An 18,083-nucleotide genomic window follows, 5' to 3' on the forward strand; every position below is an offset into this window, starting at 1 on the left:
CTCTGCAGAAACACATTACTACTCTTGTGGCGACTATTGAGCTAGTTATTCAGGAAATACCAAGTTATTCTATGGAATAACCGAGTTATACACTTTAACGGTAATGTATGTAAGCCCGTCTGCTGTTTTAAAAATAGCATTTAAGACTTTCAAAAAAACTGTAGTATCACTTGTGACTAGAATCTGTGTCTACACGATGTCCAACCACAAGTGGCATTAAGGATAAATAAGCTTTGTCCTGCACAAATTTATCTACTCCCAATACCTCTGCAGAAACACATTACTACTCTTGTGGCGACTATTGAGCTAGTTATTCAGGAAATACCAAGTTATTCTATGGAATAACCGAGTTATACACTTTAACGGTAATGTATGTAAGCCCGTCTGCTGTTTTAAAAATAGCATTTAAGACTTTCAAAAAAACTGTAGTATCACTTGTGACTAGAATCTGTGTCTACACGATGTCCAACCACAAGTGGCATTAAGGATAAATAAGCTTTGTCCTGCACAAATTTATCTACTCCCAATACCTCTGCAGAAACACATTACTACTCTTGTGGCGACTATTGAGCTAGTTATTCAGGAAATACCAAGTTATTCTATGGAATAACCGAGTTATACACTTTAACGGTAATGTATGTAAGCCCGTCTGCTGTTTTAAAAATAGCATTTAAGACTTTCAAAAAAACTGTAGTATCACTTGTGACTAGAATCTGTGTCTACACGATGTCCAACCACAAGTGGCATTAAGGATAAATAAGCTTTGTCCTGCACAAATTTATCTACTCCCAATACCTCTGCAGAAACACATTACTACTCTTGTGGCGACTATTGAGCTAGTTATTCAGGAAATACCAAGTTATTCTATGGAATAACCGAGTTATACACTTTAACGGTAATGTATGTAAGCCCGTCTGCTGTTTTAAAAATAGCATTTAAGACTTTCAAAAAAACTGTAGTATCACTTGTGACTAGAATCTGTGTCTACACGATGTCCAACCACAAGTGGCATTAAGGATAAATAAGCTTTGTCCTGCACAAATTTATCTACTCCCAATACCTCTGCAGAAACACATTACTACTCTTGTGGCGACTATTGAGCTAGTTATTCAGGAAATACCAAGTTATTCTATGGAATAACCGAGTTATACACTTTAACGGTAATGTATGTAAGCCCGTCTGCTGTTTTAAAAATAGCATTTAAGACTTTCAAAAAAACTGTAGTATCACTTGTGACTAGAATCTGTGTCTACACGATGTCCAACCACAAGTGGCATTAAGGATAAATAAGCTTTGTCCTGCACAAATTTATCTACTCCCAATACCTCTGCAGAAACACATTATTACTCTTGTGGGGCCTATTGAGCTAGTTATTCAGGAAATACCAAGTTATTCTATGGAATAACCGAGTTATACACTTTAACGGTAATGTATGTAAGCCTGTCTGCTGTTTTAAAAATAACACTTAGGAAGAAAAAAAACTGTACTAACACTAAAGACTAGAATCTGTGTCTACACGATGTCCAACCACAAGTGGCATTAAGGATAAATAAGCTTTGTCCTGCACAAATTTATCTACTCCCAAATACCTTTGCTTAAACACTTCACCACTGATGTGGCGGATATTGAGCTAGAAACATGCTAATGAATTCATGAGCAAAAAAAATTCTCCGGGGTGGTGTGTTACTGTTTATAAAGGCAGTTTTTCGAAAGCTCTTTCCTCATATGAAATTATGCTTTTTTCGAATAATACGCTATTTTCGTAACTGCTGTGAGCTTGCTACAGTTACTCATGACTGTTAGGACAAGTTTAGCCTATTATGAAACCAGCACTGTCGATGCTTATTTTTGAAAATGGCGCGAAACGTCAATATGGAGAAAAGCCACAGTTTTGTGAAAATGAAAGGCGTTTGTGGTCTAATTTTTTAATATTTAAAAACTTTCCCCAATGCTGCATTACCTGGATTTATAAAAATTTTAAAAGTTGGAGAATAAGGTAGTGAGTTTGATAATTTCAATCTAGAAATTTTGATAATTGGCAATTTTTTAATAAAAAATTTTAACTTTTTAAATTAAGTTACTTGTTCGTTATAAAGCTCAGATAATTCTTCACAGTAACATGATATATATAGTTTAAAATCCTTGTTTTGCTTCAAGTGTAAGGCACTTAAATTACAGCTTTTTTTCCCTTTGAGACAGAGCTTCGAAAAGCCATGTTATGTGTGCACACGGAGCACGTTTGTAGAATGTGCCAAAAACTTGTTGGCGTATCTGTCATTCCGAGAATCACTCGGCTTTGAGCACCATACACACGTAAATAAACTATACTTTAAAACTGTTCGATTCAATTGAAATTTGACCCAACATTAAAACAACCGTAATGGACACAGATTTTTTGTTTTCTTGAAATAATTGTCAGAAATAAAAGATTTATTAGACTTTTTTTGAAAAACAAGGACATGTTTCTAAAATGAGAGCTTTAGCGCATAATGAGTTTAAGTAAAATACCATAGGTGGTATTTTGCCTTCAGACAAAGTAGCACGCTGAATTCAAATATAGGAAAAAAAATTGCGTTCTAATTATGCGTCCTTTTTAAAATCTTAAACTTTAATGCACTTGTTTTTAGGTAGAGGAAGAGATAACACGGCTAAAAACCGGCCTTTGGAAAGTCCGTGTACCAACGGCTTGGCGAAGACACGCCCGACGAGAACCCAAAGACAAGTGGAACAGGTAAGATAAAAGAATTTTTTAAAATTATTTAACTTTTTTGTTAATTTATTAAATTGTTTTGAATCTTTCTAAGATGATTAAATTTAAACGAAGCGATTTGTACTTAAATTGTTCTTTGCATAAATGTTTTAATTCGAAATTGTCCTAATGTATTTTGAGGATACAATCTGCTGTCTATTTTATATTCCATCCCATTTGCTAAGGAGTAAAATTCAATTATGACTCAAACCGAAACTCGCGCACAGGCTTTTTAAATTGATGCAAATTAGATGAATATTTTATAATTTCCTTTTAAAGTACTTATCAAGATTGATTTTTTATTTTCTCATTTATCTTATAATTATGTTTTATTGGGAAATGAATATTATTGGGTAACGCATTATTAATAATGCATCATACATTATTGCAGAATTCTTTTAAACCTCACTAGGTAAAATGTTTCAACTGTTTGAGATGTCTATTTTACATAACTAACCTGCATTTGCGTCACATGGAGAGCAAAACCAAAAAAAGGCCTTAACGAAGGAAAATTTCTCCCCAGTACTTTATCTGAAAGTTCCCTTCAGGATTTGGTTCAAAATTGCAAGGCTACGGAGTTGAGCAGCAGACGTAAACTCGAAATCGGGTCGGCTGTTCAACGACTTTGATTAAAAAAATATATATATACATAAAATATTTATACACGTGATGGCATAAAAGAGTTTTACGTTATAACTGGCGCATTTTGATCATCAGAAAATCACATGGAATGATCAGGGTGTACAGTGGTCTCTCTAAAATATTATAGTGGTATGTTTGTCATTAAAATGGTACTATAAATATTGAGAAGTAAAAAGTTATTACCTTTTCGCTCTTTTACTAAATAAATATTTTGGGTGAAATTATTTATAGCAACCAAATATTCAATAATACCCAAAACGTTATTGAAGTTACAATACCTAGCAAATGATTGCATCAATTTCCACTCAATAAAATTGGGAAATTAAGCTGCTAAACTAAATCTAAATTATGCAATAAAACATTCAAGATCTTTCAATCAAATATACTTTTAAATTTTAATGCATCAATGTGCTTATCTAGAAACGAAGAAAAAAAGCGATTGCGTTGCAATATACGAAGTCTTTGGGTGAAGCTATAAAAAGGCAATATGGAGGCAAAGTCCACTTCTAAATTTATTATTAAAAATATTAAAAAATAATACGCATAGGAATGTTCGTAACATTATTAAAAAAATTTCGATTGCTTTAAATTAAAAATTTATTTTTAGTTACTATTTGTTTTTAAATCGAAATGGAATTGGAAACTAAATAGGGGAGAGTGGGGTCAATTGTAACATTTTTTACTTAACTATTTTTAATTAACAAAAAATTCAATATATTATTAGTATTAATTGACAGACGAGTAAAGTAGACTCTCCTCTACTAGAAAATATAAATAAATACCTTATTTTAAATGTTATTATATTAGTTATTAACAATTTTTGACAGTCGTGCACTTGTTACAATTGCCCCCACTTACGGGGTCAATTGTAACAGTTCATAAATTCAACTAAAACATAGTTAATTATACATATTATCATAGTTGTGATATATTTTTTTATTGATCAAAATAGTAGTGATATTTTAGGAGTAAAAATAATAATGAGCAGAGACCTAAAGGGTTAAACTTTTAACTTTAAGGGGTTAAAAATTTTAATTTATGCTGTGAAAGGTGACAAATAAAATAATGCAACATAATATAAATGATATAGGAAACTATTGGTGGTTCTTAAAGAGTTAAGTAATGGTTTGTAAACATTAGATTATTTATTTTCAGCTGTTACAATCGTCCCTTTACTTATTGTTACAATCGTCCCCAAGACGCCAATTCAGCTTCATTTGTTAAAAACAATGCTAGTTAATTAACAAAACAAATTTTTCTTTATTGAAATGTTAATTAAGGTGTCCACTTACATGTTCGGTTAATAATTTTTATTTGTTTAAACAAAATTACTTTGTTACAATATAATATTCTAATACCAAAAAAAGTACTTACGTAGCGTGAAAATATCTTTTGTGACGTAACTCTTTCAAAAGTACATAAAAATGGTTGCCAGCAGGGGTGTATATGCAGATTTATTAAATACACCTTGTGCGCCACCTAGAAACCAAATCTAGAACCCGACACTCGAAATTTTTGCTCTGTTACAATCGCACCCTGTTACAATTGACCCCTCTCTCCCCTACTGTTTAACGAAATGCGTGTTAAGGCAATAAATCATTTTGGGATCTTTCAATTGAATATTTTTAAACTTTGATTCAGTAATATAGAAAAAAAGTGATTAAGTAGCAATATAGGAAGTCCTTGGGTGAAGCTAGTATAGAGGCAAAGTCCACTTGTAAATTTGTGATTAATAATATTGAAAAATAACACGTTGAAAAATAATTTTAATAAATTTAATTAAAAAAATTATTTTTTAATTCAAGAAAAAATTTTTCCTTCCATTTATTTTTAAAACTGAAATGGAATTGAGAATTATATCTACGAAATCTAAATTATGTTATTACGATAAAATTTGAGGATATTTATTTACAGAGTGTTTTAGAATGCTTTCTGACTGAGCGCTTATATGATTTGCGCTTCATTTTTAAATTCATTTTTTAAGACATTCATTCCGCTCAAACGTTTCAAATAATATGTTTTTCCTCAAATGAAAAACATTTGAGGTGGATTAGGAAATGAGGTTTTCAAGTGAAAACAGAGCATAAATTTGATACACGAGCGGTTTACGAACCGGAAGAAAAACTGTTATTGAGCGGTTGAATTTAACTTCCTTATTTTAAATAGTTTTGATTTCAATGAAAATGAAAGTATTCTTACTCTAATGCTTTTTCTGATATTCTCACTGAATATTTTTGTGCTTTAACCTGAAAATAACCAAAGAAACCAGATGATCCACGGAACGCTCTTTGGGAACAGCTGCCCTAGCCATTAGATGGAATTTGTTTTAATTAAATTGCAGTTTAGTAGCTGATATTCTTACTGTAATGAATTTTCTGATATTCTCACTGATATTTTTGTGCTTTAACACAGACCTGAAAATAACCAAATAACCTAGGGGTTCCACGGAACACTCGTTGGGAACCGCTGCCCTAGCCAATAGATGGAATTTGTTTTTAATTAAGTTGCAGTTTAGTAGCTGGTATTCTTACTGTAATGAATTTTCTGATATTCTCCCTGAATATTTTTGTGCTTTAGCACAGACCTGAAAATAACCAAATAACCTAGGGGTTCCACGGAACACTCGTTGGGAACCGCTGTCCTAGCCAATAGATGGAATTTGTTTCAATTAAGTTGCACTCTAGTAGCTGATATTCTTACTGTAATGACTTTTCTGATATTCTCACTGAATATTTTTGTGCTTTAGCACAGACCTGAAAATAACCAAATAACCTAGGGGTTCCACGGAACACTCGTTGGGAACCGCTGCCCTAGCCAATAGATGGAATTTGTTTCAATTAAGTTGCACTCTAGTAGCTGATATTCTTACTGTAATGAATTTTCTGATATTCTCCCTGAATATTTTTGTGCTTTAGCACAGACCTGAAAATAACCAAATAACCTAGGGGTTCCACGGAACACTCGTTGGGAACCGCTGTCCTAGCCAATAGATGGAATTTGCTTGAATTAATTGCATACATTAAAAGAAATTAATTCAGAATAAAATTTATTTTAAGAATAAATAAAGTTTATCAGTCATTTATTAATTTCAAACCTATTATAAAATGTTTCATAATAAGGTAATTGGGTACTTACGCTTCAAGGAGATCACGAATACCCACACATTCATTATGGATTACTCTATCTATTATAATAAAGAGAAGAGTTTATCTGCGTGTTTGTGTCTCTCACTTATAATTCCAGAACAGTTTGTTCCAACATCCTGAAATTTTAAGACCGGCTACAAGGGGCAAATTTTGCCCCGTTCCTAAAATCAAACTTTTTTAATCAGTCCGTTCGGTAGAGCCATGTGAATTGTCGTAAAGAATTTTCATAGGCTTAGCACTTGCAATTGATAAAAATGAGACTGCGAACGATTTTCTATATTTGCCAGTAAAGATATTTGCTAGCTTATAGCACTAAAAAGAGGAGTTTTTTCACGCTCTTTAGTATTTCCGTATTTTTTTAATCCCTGTATCGGATAAACTCGATGAACATGTAGCATTGGTGGATTACGTCACCGAATCGGTATTTCTGAAGTGCTTTTGAAACTACATGTTTATTTTATTTATACCGAAGAAGAGGTCAAGAAATCAAATTCCAGTTGGGTCGATAGACTTTAATCTCCATTTTTTTTCTTCTTAAAAACCTATTTAATGTTTCATTCAATTTATAAATATTCTTTTAATTAAATTTCTTAAACTAAATTTATCAAAAAATAGATGTTTTTTTGTTTAAAATGATAGTCCTTCATGAAGGCAAATTTCTCCCAAAACTTGATTCAGGAGTTTCCTTGTCTTCTAGATTGAGTTCAAAATTAAAAGACTATGGAACTGAAAATTAGTAGTCGTAAACCTAAAAAATTGGCTTCGCTGATCAGCGACTGTTATAAAATATGAAATAAAATGTTATTGTGCTGTGGTGGCTCAGGGTACTGAGCTTTCGCCTTCCAATGAGGTGAACCGGGTTCGGATCGCAACGATGGGTTGTCTATACGAATTCCGCACCCGGCACGCAAAGACCACAATGCTGACTAAAATATCCTCAGTGGGGAAGGATAGTTAGGCTAACCGTGGAAGGTTTAATGGTTTTTCTGTCCCTGTAACGCGAATGCGGTTAGTCCCATCAGAAAGAGTCTCCCACGGAGGTAAATTTTTCCCAATACTTGATCCTGGAGTATCCTTTGCCTTCTGGATTGACTTGAAAATTACAGGCTTACGGAGTTGAACATTATGAACCCAAAATTGGAACGACTGTTCGACCGCGGTTATAAAATAAATTAATGATATTAACTTAATAAGAATTCAGATTTTTAAGAACTGCTTCAAGATTTTGTGATCATAATGCGAAAGGAAAGCCTGAAAAGATATATCTGTATACTCAATCAGTTCTAAAGTGGACTTTACCCGTAATGATTATTCTTAGTGTTTAAATGAGAAAGGTTTATGTACGAAATTCTTCGTTAAGCCATGGAATTCCGGTTGAATACCTTACAGAAAAGACCTCCTTCGAAGTTTAGGCTCGTCAACTCTTAGTCACAAAACAGGCATTCACAGCACATTATAACAAGCACTAATCCTATAAGCTTCTTTTAACAAGAAATTTGCATTCATTATTGAGTCTGTGGTTGAATAACAAACAGTTTTGTGTGTAGTTTTTTTTTATTTTTCGTCCTGAAACTAGAAAATGTCACGCTTGAAGCGCATACTTCCTTTTTTTCATCCAAAAACACATGATTTGATATTTTAATGCGCTCTTTACAACTATTGGACTTTATCTTTTAATGCGCTCTTAAAAAACTCAGCAATGAACAGTGCGCAAAAAAATATCATATTGAATAACTTTATTTAGTGATCGGATTTTCGTTCTAGGACTAAATTTTAACAGTTCTAGGGGTGATCCTAAATATGCAAATTAATTAGCGCAGACGATATTTTACATTACGAAAACAGACACGAATACATAGATTTTCTGAATAAATATATATTTTTTGGATAGATTCGAATTTCTGATTCCCAAAGTACAGGGGATATCCGCAATCTGGGAAATGTGCTCCCAATAGTTTGATCAAAAGAGCGTTAGTAATAGTTTAATAAAAGGAAAAGAAAAAATGAAGAAAACGAAGAAAAAATGATAAAAAGAAAATTGATTTCTCTGGAATTATTTAGCAATTTTCGCTCAATATTTATATTTCTCCAAGTGAAACAAAATTATTTAAAATGTTATGAAAATTTGGTACCTAACAATTCAAATTTTTCTCTGATTATTATTAAATTATTATCTGATTATCATTATCTGATTATTACTAAATTATTAAAAAATAATAAATATTTATTAATAATTATTTTTTGCTTGGAATTATCTTTTGGTAAACGAATTTTATAATTCTGTGTAAAACTTTTTCGATTCACTAAGTTCTTGAGATATGACGAAGTGTGAAGAAAGTAAAATAAGCATCAAGGGGTTCAAACTTTGTAACGCTCTCCGGTCCAAACTATTGAGACCATTTTCCCAGGTTGCGGCTACCCTTTATATTTTGTTCAACGACAGTGATAAAATAAAAAATTTAAAAAAAAATCCATATTTAGCCTTAATATTTTGCTTGAAATGTATGCAAGGAACGTGTATAGAGTTTATCATGGACGTTCATTAAATGAACTTGGTTTTTATTTTATTTTAATGGTTAGCAATTATCCTTCTTGAGAAATATCTTGTGTGTTACATTTTAAGTTATGTCCAGAAAAAAAACTATTAAGAGCCTATAATGATTCGGTCAATGTAAGGTTAAAACATTGAACGTTCGTCCGTGAACCAGTCATTGAATAATTATTCTGATTAAGTCGCTTGTCTAGTTTTTTTACACTAAGTTTCGAAATTACCTCCCTAAGGGAAGCTTAAATACTCTACAACATTTATGGTTCCGAAAATAAGTGACTTACTTTCACATTTGTTATCCAGAGATTTTATAGTAGTTTTAATAATGCTTACTCTTAATAAAGCTACATGTTAGATAAGGATAAAAATAGATTTTTCATGCACCATTTTTATTGAAGTGACAGTACTTGAATTGTTTATAATAATTGAATAACGTCAATTTATTATTAAATTAATTTTTAAATACATGGTGGTATTATTTTTAACTCATTTTAATGCAATTATGTAAATTTATTTAATATATTTCAACTCCTTTAGGGGCAGTGAGGTAAAAGCTGTTTTGACAATAATATGAACCACTAAAATTGTGATGGTTTTTATATGTTAAGCAACGCGTTTTTCAATCAATAACTTTTTATTATAAAAATTGTTAACATAAAACAAATCGCTTTCTTGTGAATATACATTCAAGGATCACAATTTTCTTGTTCTTGTCTGACTAAATTTTCTATTTAAATCTTTTACGTTTCAGAGTTATCAAATGTTGTAATTAAGTAAAGTTTGAAAAAACAAAATTCTGGTCTAATGTCAGGATTTTCAAGTTGCGAAGATGCACTATACTTTCTTTAAATATTCTTGTCACTTTTTTTTTTCTTCTTACGGATTGGAGATTTTTGACCTTAGAAATGACTGTGAGGTGATAGTATAATAATAAAATAAATAGGGTCCCAATTGTTAGCTAAAAGAACGGTCAAAAGTTTTGGCAGCTTAATGTAATTTTGTTATGCGCATTTCACCATAAGCCATTCAGTATAGTTAAATGATTTTTGAATACAATTATAAGATTTTTTAAGTAAAAAATAACTCGCAATAACTTTTATTATTATATATTTACGTAAACTGTTTCAAAAAATATTTGAATTATATAGCATATAATTTTTTTAAAATTTTTAACTTGAATAGTAAATTCTAAAATATAAATTAAGTCGATCCCCATTAAGAAAGAAATAAACATTTCAAAATGCGTATTTTAGTGTGAAAGAAATAAAGTTTAAGACACTAAATATTAACTATCGGGATTATATTTTCCAGATTGTGTCCATTTTCTGAATCAATAAAAAAATATATCAAAGTATATATAACGAAAAATATATGTAAGTACAATACGTAAGCAAAGCAGACTTCCCTGAATAACGTTTTTTTTAACACCATAAGTTTAAGCAATGTAATTAAATACGAAAAATGTAAAACATTTTTAAAACGCAATTTACATAAAATTATGCTAATTTTCTTCACAATTAATTTTGAACTATGATCATTTTTTTTCTATGTCAAAAAACATTTTACGAATTTAAAAATTCTGTTATTACAGTTTTCGGGAAATTTTTTTTAAAAATTTATCCTGTGTGTGTGTTTATTTTATGTGACATTATTTATTATTATTGTTTTATTATGGATTAATTATGGATTTAAGTTATGGATTTATTATTTTTATGGATTTCATTGCCTTTAAAACATGTTTTTAATTGTCAAATGTTATAGTTAATCCACTTTTAACTGATCACCACCACTCTCATTTGGCAAAATTTTACTGTAATTTTAGTTTTTAGAGAAATTTTTAGATGTAATAATTTAACTTTTATCTCCGTATACCCCCCTGGGGTAAATCGGAGTTCAACCTATCTTATTATTGTTGTTTGTAAGGATATATGGAATGCTGCTCTTTACATGTGTGCTTTTATTTTTTCTTCAGAATTCTCATGCCGCCATGGATATGAAAACTAAAGTCTTACTTTTTCTGACAAAATGCGTGATTTACATCTATGACATCCTTACATTTACAGTATATTTCTTATACCAGCAACCATGGAAAAGATGGAAAGCTGATAGAACAATATGGGTAAGATAATTACTCTTTTTATTTTAAACTGCTGAGATGATTATCGCAACCAGGACTACGGTTTTCAGACAAGTTAACTATTTTTCAATAATCCAGATAAATCTATTGAACTTAAATTTAAAACTTTATTAAAAGACAAAAGGAATTTAAGCATAAGGGAAGATACCATGACGGTATTTGATGGTATGAAAAAACTAATCTATGCAGCCTCTACTCTCTACAAAAGAACTTGTAAATATTCAAGATGTCAGATATCGTTCTTTGTTCCGTAACTCACGCTCGTTACTATCACGTACAGACATGCTTCCTAGATCGTATATATATATGTTACAATTAAATATATTTAATACAGTTCTTATTAACTTCCTATTATAGGTTTTATTGCTTACATTTTCAAATTATTATTAAAGTGTTTCTTTCATAGATGGCAGCACTGAAACTGAAATATAATTTACTTCATATTTTTTCCAAACAAAATTTTTAATTATTTTATTCGATATAAGCTATAAGCACATTTTAATTTTTTTCTTTGCGAATTTTTGTTAACAGCTAAATTAATATATTATTATTAAAGCATTTTTATTTTTTAATCCATATCGTTAAGTTTGTTTTCTGCTTTTTTTTTTTCTTTCATCTCATTCAATTTCAATCGCATTTTTTATTTTTTTAGTAACACGGACACATTATAAAGAGTAATATTTACATTAGGATAATTATTCTTTATTTCGAAACATAGCTACCTAACGAAATGTGTCCTGAAGAGAATCTAAGTTTTCCCATTAAAATAGTTTTATTTTATTTTCGAATTTATTTATATTACTCCAAATTTTACGTTTTCTGTGGGACTAGCGTTAAAAAATGCATATAGCGGAAAAACGTTAAATCCGGTTAAAAAAATATAATCCTATTTTTCAAAACCTGACATTTAAGAAATGAAGTAATAGAAAAAATGTGAATTATTCACTTGTTTCCAGATGCAATTTCAAAAGTATCCGTCTCAATACTTAATACTGTTTCCAAATTTGCTTCTTGGTACACATACACAAGAAATAAATATTACAGAGCTCTTTAGTTTTGAAACTCTTGATTAGCTATGGATATATCCTCTGATATTTTTTACTCATCTTCACCGTTTTTATCACCATCATAGCAACTAGAAATTAAATTAAATGTTAAAGGTGTTGAAAAGCAATGAATGTATGTTTCAGTCAATATCGTCATCAACTTCGGAAAATTTTCGGCCGCTCAATTTCATTCCGAAGGACCAATGTTACCCATTATTTCTTTTTTATCTGCCCAAAGCTTTCTTAATTTCCCCAAACAGTTAAGATTTTGCATCTCTTTATTTAAATTGTTCTGAGAACGCAGAGCAGCAAATTTTAATATGATCGGACTTCTTATTATTCCCTTCTGTCTTCGAAAATGTCATTTTTTTAGTGGGATTTATATCTTCTCGTCAACGCCGTAGACATGCCGTTGCCACTTAGTCTCTTCACTTACAAAATGTCTTATTGTTTCAGGCAAAAAACATTCGAGAGGATGACCCATACAGTCCATGCGTTCGACTTGTGAGAAATGTGATAAACCCCATCGAAGGCATTAACACCATGGACGAACTCTTCAGAATGTCTGTCGTCCGATATGGAACCAAGAAATGTATGGGTGTGAGGGAAGTTCTTTCAGAGGCTGATGAATACTTCAAAAATGGAAAAGTTTTCAAAAAAGTAAGACATTATTTAAAACTGTAACTGTCTATAGAAGTGCAATATTTTCCCATTAATATAATTAAAGGTTGTACAGTTGGAAAGCGAGATGCGGAGGCTGAGTGGTTGCCGCCAGCACTGAACTCCCAGAAGATAGAAGGCCTCAGTACGGTGGTCCGACGAACGAACATAAACTGCTCAGTGGGGTTAATAAAAAATATGCGTCTACGTTCGAAATACTAAGCTGCGAAGATGGAAAAAAAACAAGTTGTCATTACATTTGCACTACTAAAGGATAACATTTCTCGTTTATGGTAATTTGTGCTGAGGCCTTCTTTCTGTTGTAGTAGTGACGCGTGCACATGGGCCACCAATGTCTCCGGATCAAAATTAACTCAGAAAAGCGAGTTTTTGGGTCAAATGTACTACAAGCAATTTGAAAATTAACATAAAATTTAGTAATATATTGCTTAATTTAGAAATGAATTCTCATAATTATAACTGCTTGGCAATTTCAGCGTAGGTGGGTAGAGAGTGATATTATTTTGAACGAATGTTCTGCCAAACAGTCCTGGTTAGTCTGTTGTCTAAAATGGCAGTTCTAGCATAAAAGTTGACCTGATGACCTTCGCATCACCTTTTAATTTGCCAAGTTTTTAACTCTTATAAACATCTGCCGAGTCCTCTAAATTTTTTAAAGTCAGTGTGAGTTGTGTAGGAAAAGATTTGTCGTATTTGGAGGATAATGCTGGACCACATGCGTCAGTTGTATAGTTGAATTTGTCGACATAAAATTTGGAGGATAAGAGGAAATCATGACTCTGACTGAACAGCAGCATGATTATTATCATGGGGATGGTCTATAGCAATACTTCATTCGGAAAGACATAGATGCTACGATAATTTAGTGAACCAACAGATACATCCCTTTTAAATATTATGGAAGGATTTGCCCAGATTTTGAAAAATTCAAAATAATTAAGAAGTCCGTGGTGGCTCAGAGGATGGAGCCTTCCAATGAGGTGACTACAGTGCTGACGTTAAACATAATCAGTGATAGATAGATCACGAGTTAAAATTTTCTTGCAGTCAGGCTAATCGTGTTTTCATGGTTTTCCTCTCCATGTAAGGCAAATGCGGGTTAGTTCCATCGAAAAGTCCTCCACGAAGGCAAATTTCGCCCAATACTATGCAGAAGCTCCTTTGCCTTCTGAATGGAATTCAAAATTACAAGGCTACGGAGTTGAACATTAGTAACCGTAAACTCTAAATTGAATCGACTTTTCAACGACAGTCATAAAAAAATGGATAAAGAAGTTTGTATTTAAATAGACCACCCGTACTCGCTCATTTTATGGTTACGTGTTTTCCCTGGTTTAGGTTGAATCACAAACGACCACAGCTTTACACTTGAAATAAATCTATAATTTAAAAGTGACATTTTGCTGTTAAAAAGAAATAATCTGAGCATTAGGATGGACAAATATCTCAAACATTTGAAAAGTTATTCTTTGAAAAGTTTCCAACCCATCTTTCTACTGTACCGGGTCGTATTGTTATTCCTTAAATTTTAAACATCGCGTTGTGTATTTCATTCCTAACCTAATTTAATTATTAATGATCCCCCAATTCTCCAGCATGGGATACCTTACCTGTTTATCTGTAAAGTAAAAAATTACTCCCTCATCATACAACAAGAAAACAAATACAGTTTAAGGTACTAAATTAAATAAAAGGATTTATTAAATTAATTAAAAAAGGATTAAGTCCTTAAGGGACTAGATTAAAAAAAATTTTAAAAAAATTCATATACAATACATGTGGTACCCGCTCATCATCACACCCTGGCTTACATCAAAATCCAACCAATGAGAGAAAAGATATACCGTTATCCAGTTTTCATAGCAATACAGATATCCACACTTCTTCAGGTGGAGGTAGAACAACACGTGTTACTAGGCCATAACAACGTGCGGAATCTAACTATGTTAGAACAATTCACGTGTAACTATCATGCCCTGTGACACATATCTTGGATCACTTCATCACACCAATTTCGATTCGTGAAGAAAATCAATTTAGGCCGGATAGGTGTACATCTAGAGCGTATGAGCTATACATATCGCTCACTCACCTAATCACCTCTTAGCAATCATACCATCCTACATTTTTGTCACCAACATCCATATCACCTGAACACCAACAGCATGTACCAACCTAATCATTTTCAATCATCTCACACCGTGGGTTGCCACCATACAGTAAATGTGTATAATTTAAATTTACAATCAAAAAGTGAAATATATAACATTAAAGGCTTACATTATATCCCTTCTTAGTTAAAATTATAACGTTGAACAATAAAACTTAATTATTACATTTATATTAAAAATTTAGAAGTTTAGAAAAAGGTTTATTCTCACTGTCATTAGCAGAAAATTTTAAGACTCATGCTGCCACCTATTGGCACAAAGATTAATAAAAAAAAGAAACTGTAAAGGAACTTTATCAGTACACTACCTGGATGAAAGATTATGGGATTATGAGCTCAACATTGGAATAAGCTTTTAAATCAGTCCATAAACACTTTTCATTATCTCAAAACAGTAAATGTTCTCCATATTGAAGATATTTTCGCCATTTTTCGAATAAACAAAGTCGGCTAAAAATAAAAACTTGACCCAACAGTGATGAGTATAGTGTTGCAAACTCGCATCACTTAATGAAAATATTATTTGCTGAAAAACATAATTTTTTTATGACATTAAACCACGTAAGTCAGAAATTCATTTGTTTTGATGAGCAATAATTAATTTTACTAAATTGTTATATTACTTATTTTATATATAATCTACAATGCACAAGCCCTCTCCGTTCAGAAAATCGCTACTAAAAACATCATGTATCTACCAAAATTGTGTATGCTCTTAAATGTATCCGAAGCGCTCAATTTCATGAATTTAACTTTTGTGTAATTTTGATGATTCTGTAATACAGAAAAATTTAAGGATATTTATTAATTTCACAATGTGTTCCAGATCAACCTTGGTGAGTATAAGTGGTTTTCTTATGTTGATATCGATGAGAAGATTGAAACTTTGACGAAAGGGATGCTCGAACTTGGTCTGCAGCCGAGGAAACCAATCATCATATTCGCAGAAACCAGAATTGAATGGATGTTGGTGTGTCAAGTCTGTTTCCGGTTAAATGTTCCAAGTAAGACATTTTTCTGTAAATTGTTTGTGTCCATTTATTTGTTTAGACACGCGATTATTTGTTCAGATAAGCGATGCAAGTCTTGCAAGTCAATGCAATACTTATTTCAAGCGTGTTGAGACAAGTAGGTACAGTATTACGTCAACACCTCCTAGAAGAAAGAAGGCCTCAGAACGGATCAATTTAGTAGTCCGACGTAACGAACTTAAACTGCACAGTAAATGAAAAATACGAAATATGTTTCTAAGTTTGGACTACTAAAGAATAAAATTTCTTGTTTATATGATAACCAGTGCTGAGGCCTTCTCTTCTCTAGGAGGTGTTAGATACGGTTCTAAGACTTCGCATTATTATTTTTGCATTAAAAATTTCTTTCGAGAAATGTTTTACTTATCTGAAATACAAAGTTAAATAAATTTGAAAATAAACAAATAAAATACCTATTTTAATTTGTTATAAAAAAATATTTGGAACTACGTTAAGGTTTCATCAATATCTTCCTTTTAATCAAATACTATTGAATCGAATGATAATTTACACAAAATTCGTAATTTTGTAAAGCGTCGAAAAAAATGTTTCAAAAACCAAAACTGATAACCAGTCTATGATTTATTTTTTATGACCTTAATTGCCCTTAAGAGAAATATTAATGCATCAAAGGGATTATTACTTATCTAAACTAGCTACTTAATATAATTAAGTGAACTATTTGGTTATAAAAATTTAACGAGAAACATACATCACTTTACGTTTATTGGGAAGCTCTATATTAGGGATTTAGTTCAAGTCAAAGTTTGGAAGGTTGAGAGGGAGAGAATGATGGTCAACGTCATCACTGTCCCTGTCTACTTGTCAAGACACAATCAGCCCACTATATACAAAAGATTAAACTATCACCTCCTGAAAGAGAGAAGGCCTCTGCACTGGTTACCAGAAACTTGAAATCCGATCCTTTGAAATCCAGCGATCCCCAACCTTTTTGTCACCGCGGACAAGTCAACGTTTGTTAATTTTACAGTAGCTAGCTGAGGAGAGGGGTGGCCGTTAATTGTTAATTATTTAAATGGTTCAGATTTAATAATTTTAATTTAATTTAATTTAAATATGCCCACAAAAAATACAGTTACATGCGTGGTATTGGCGCCACTTTAGATGACATCTCCTGACTCCCAGCTAACCTCTCGTCCATGAAAAGTTACACAAATCACGGAAAAATGCATCACAGTAAATAAAATGGAAATAATTTAATGTTTTTTCGGCAGCCCGGTACCATTTGATCCACTGTCCGGTGCCGTTATGATGGTTGGGGACCACTGCTTTAGTAGTCCTAATGTTTTGACGTCTTTCGTATTTTTCCCAACTTTATTTTGGTCATGTCGGACTACCAAAATAATCCATCCAAAAGTTTTGCCCTCTCTTATAGGTGTTGATTAAATTCAGGGATTACAAGCAAGAGATTAATATGAATTTTAAGTGTGTATTTTTGCACGAGTTGTCTGATTTAAAATTTTCCCAAACTGTGTATTGTTGTCAAAAAATATTTTTATAACCTTGTATCAACCTCTCTCAATTTATCATATTTTCAGTTGCTACATTATACGCAACTTTGGGTGAAGAAGGTATCATCCATGGAATTAACGAAACAGAGGTCACCCATATAATTACGAGTCAGGAACTCCTGGGGAAACTTAAGGTAAACAGATTGTACTTATTATTTACGTGAAATGTATAAAAGTTTGTTGTTAAAAGAAACTCATGATTGTTTTTTTTCTTTTACAATTTTCTAGTCAATAATAAGCAAAACACCAGCTATAACTCACATCGTTTACATGGAAAATATAAAACCGGCCGATACTAAAGGTTTCCCGGAAAAGGTTTCTGTGATTCCATTCTCCCAGGTTGAGAAGACTGGTGCAAACTGTGATCCAAGTAAGTTCTTTCCTTTTCTACTGGCATTAAC

The 18,083-nt window shown here is 31.8% G+C and overlaps 1 protein-coding gene across 9 annotated transcripts in view; it reads left to right on the forward strand.

Moving 5' to 3' along the window:
• Positions 1–18,083, forward strand: part of Acsl (Acyl-CoA synthetase long-chain) — a 73,126-nt gene that overhangs the window by 36,660 nt on the left and 18,383 nt on the right. For all 9 annotated transcript variants that reach the window (XM_016047777.4, XM_016047780.4, XM_071184901.2 and 6 more), the window contains 6 exons: positions 2,628–2,731; positions 11,058–11,204; positions 12,725–12,928; positions 15,946–16,123; positions 17,710–17,816; positions 17,911–18,052. In XM_016047777.4, coding sequence (XP_015903263.2) covers positions 2,628–2,731; positions 11,058–11,204; positions 12,725–12,928; positions 15,946–16,123; positions 17,710–17,816; positions 17,911–18,052 — 882 coding nt within the window. The remainder of the gene's footprint in view (positions 1–2,627; positions 2,732–11,057; positions 11,205–12,724; positions 12,929–15,945; positions 16,124–17,709; positions 17,817–17,910; positions 18,053–18,083) is intronic.

Source organism: Parasteatoda tepidariorum, chromosome 5 (assembly GCF_982258835.1).
Source record: "Parasteatoda tepidariorum strain Cologne lab strain chromosome 5, Ptep-v5.0, whole genome shotgun sequence".
NCBI classification, from domain to species: domain Eukaryota; kingdom Metazoa; phylum Arthropoda; class Arachnida; order Araneae; family Theridiidae; genus Parasteatoda; species Parasteatoda tepidariorum.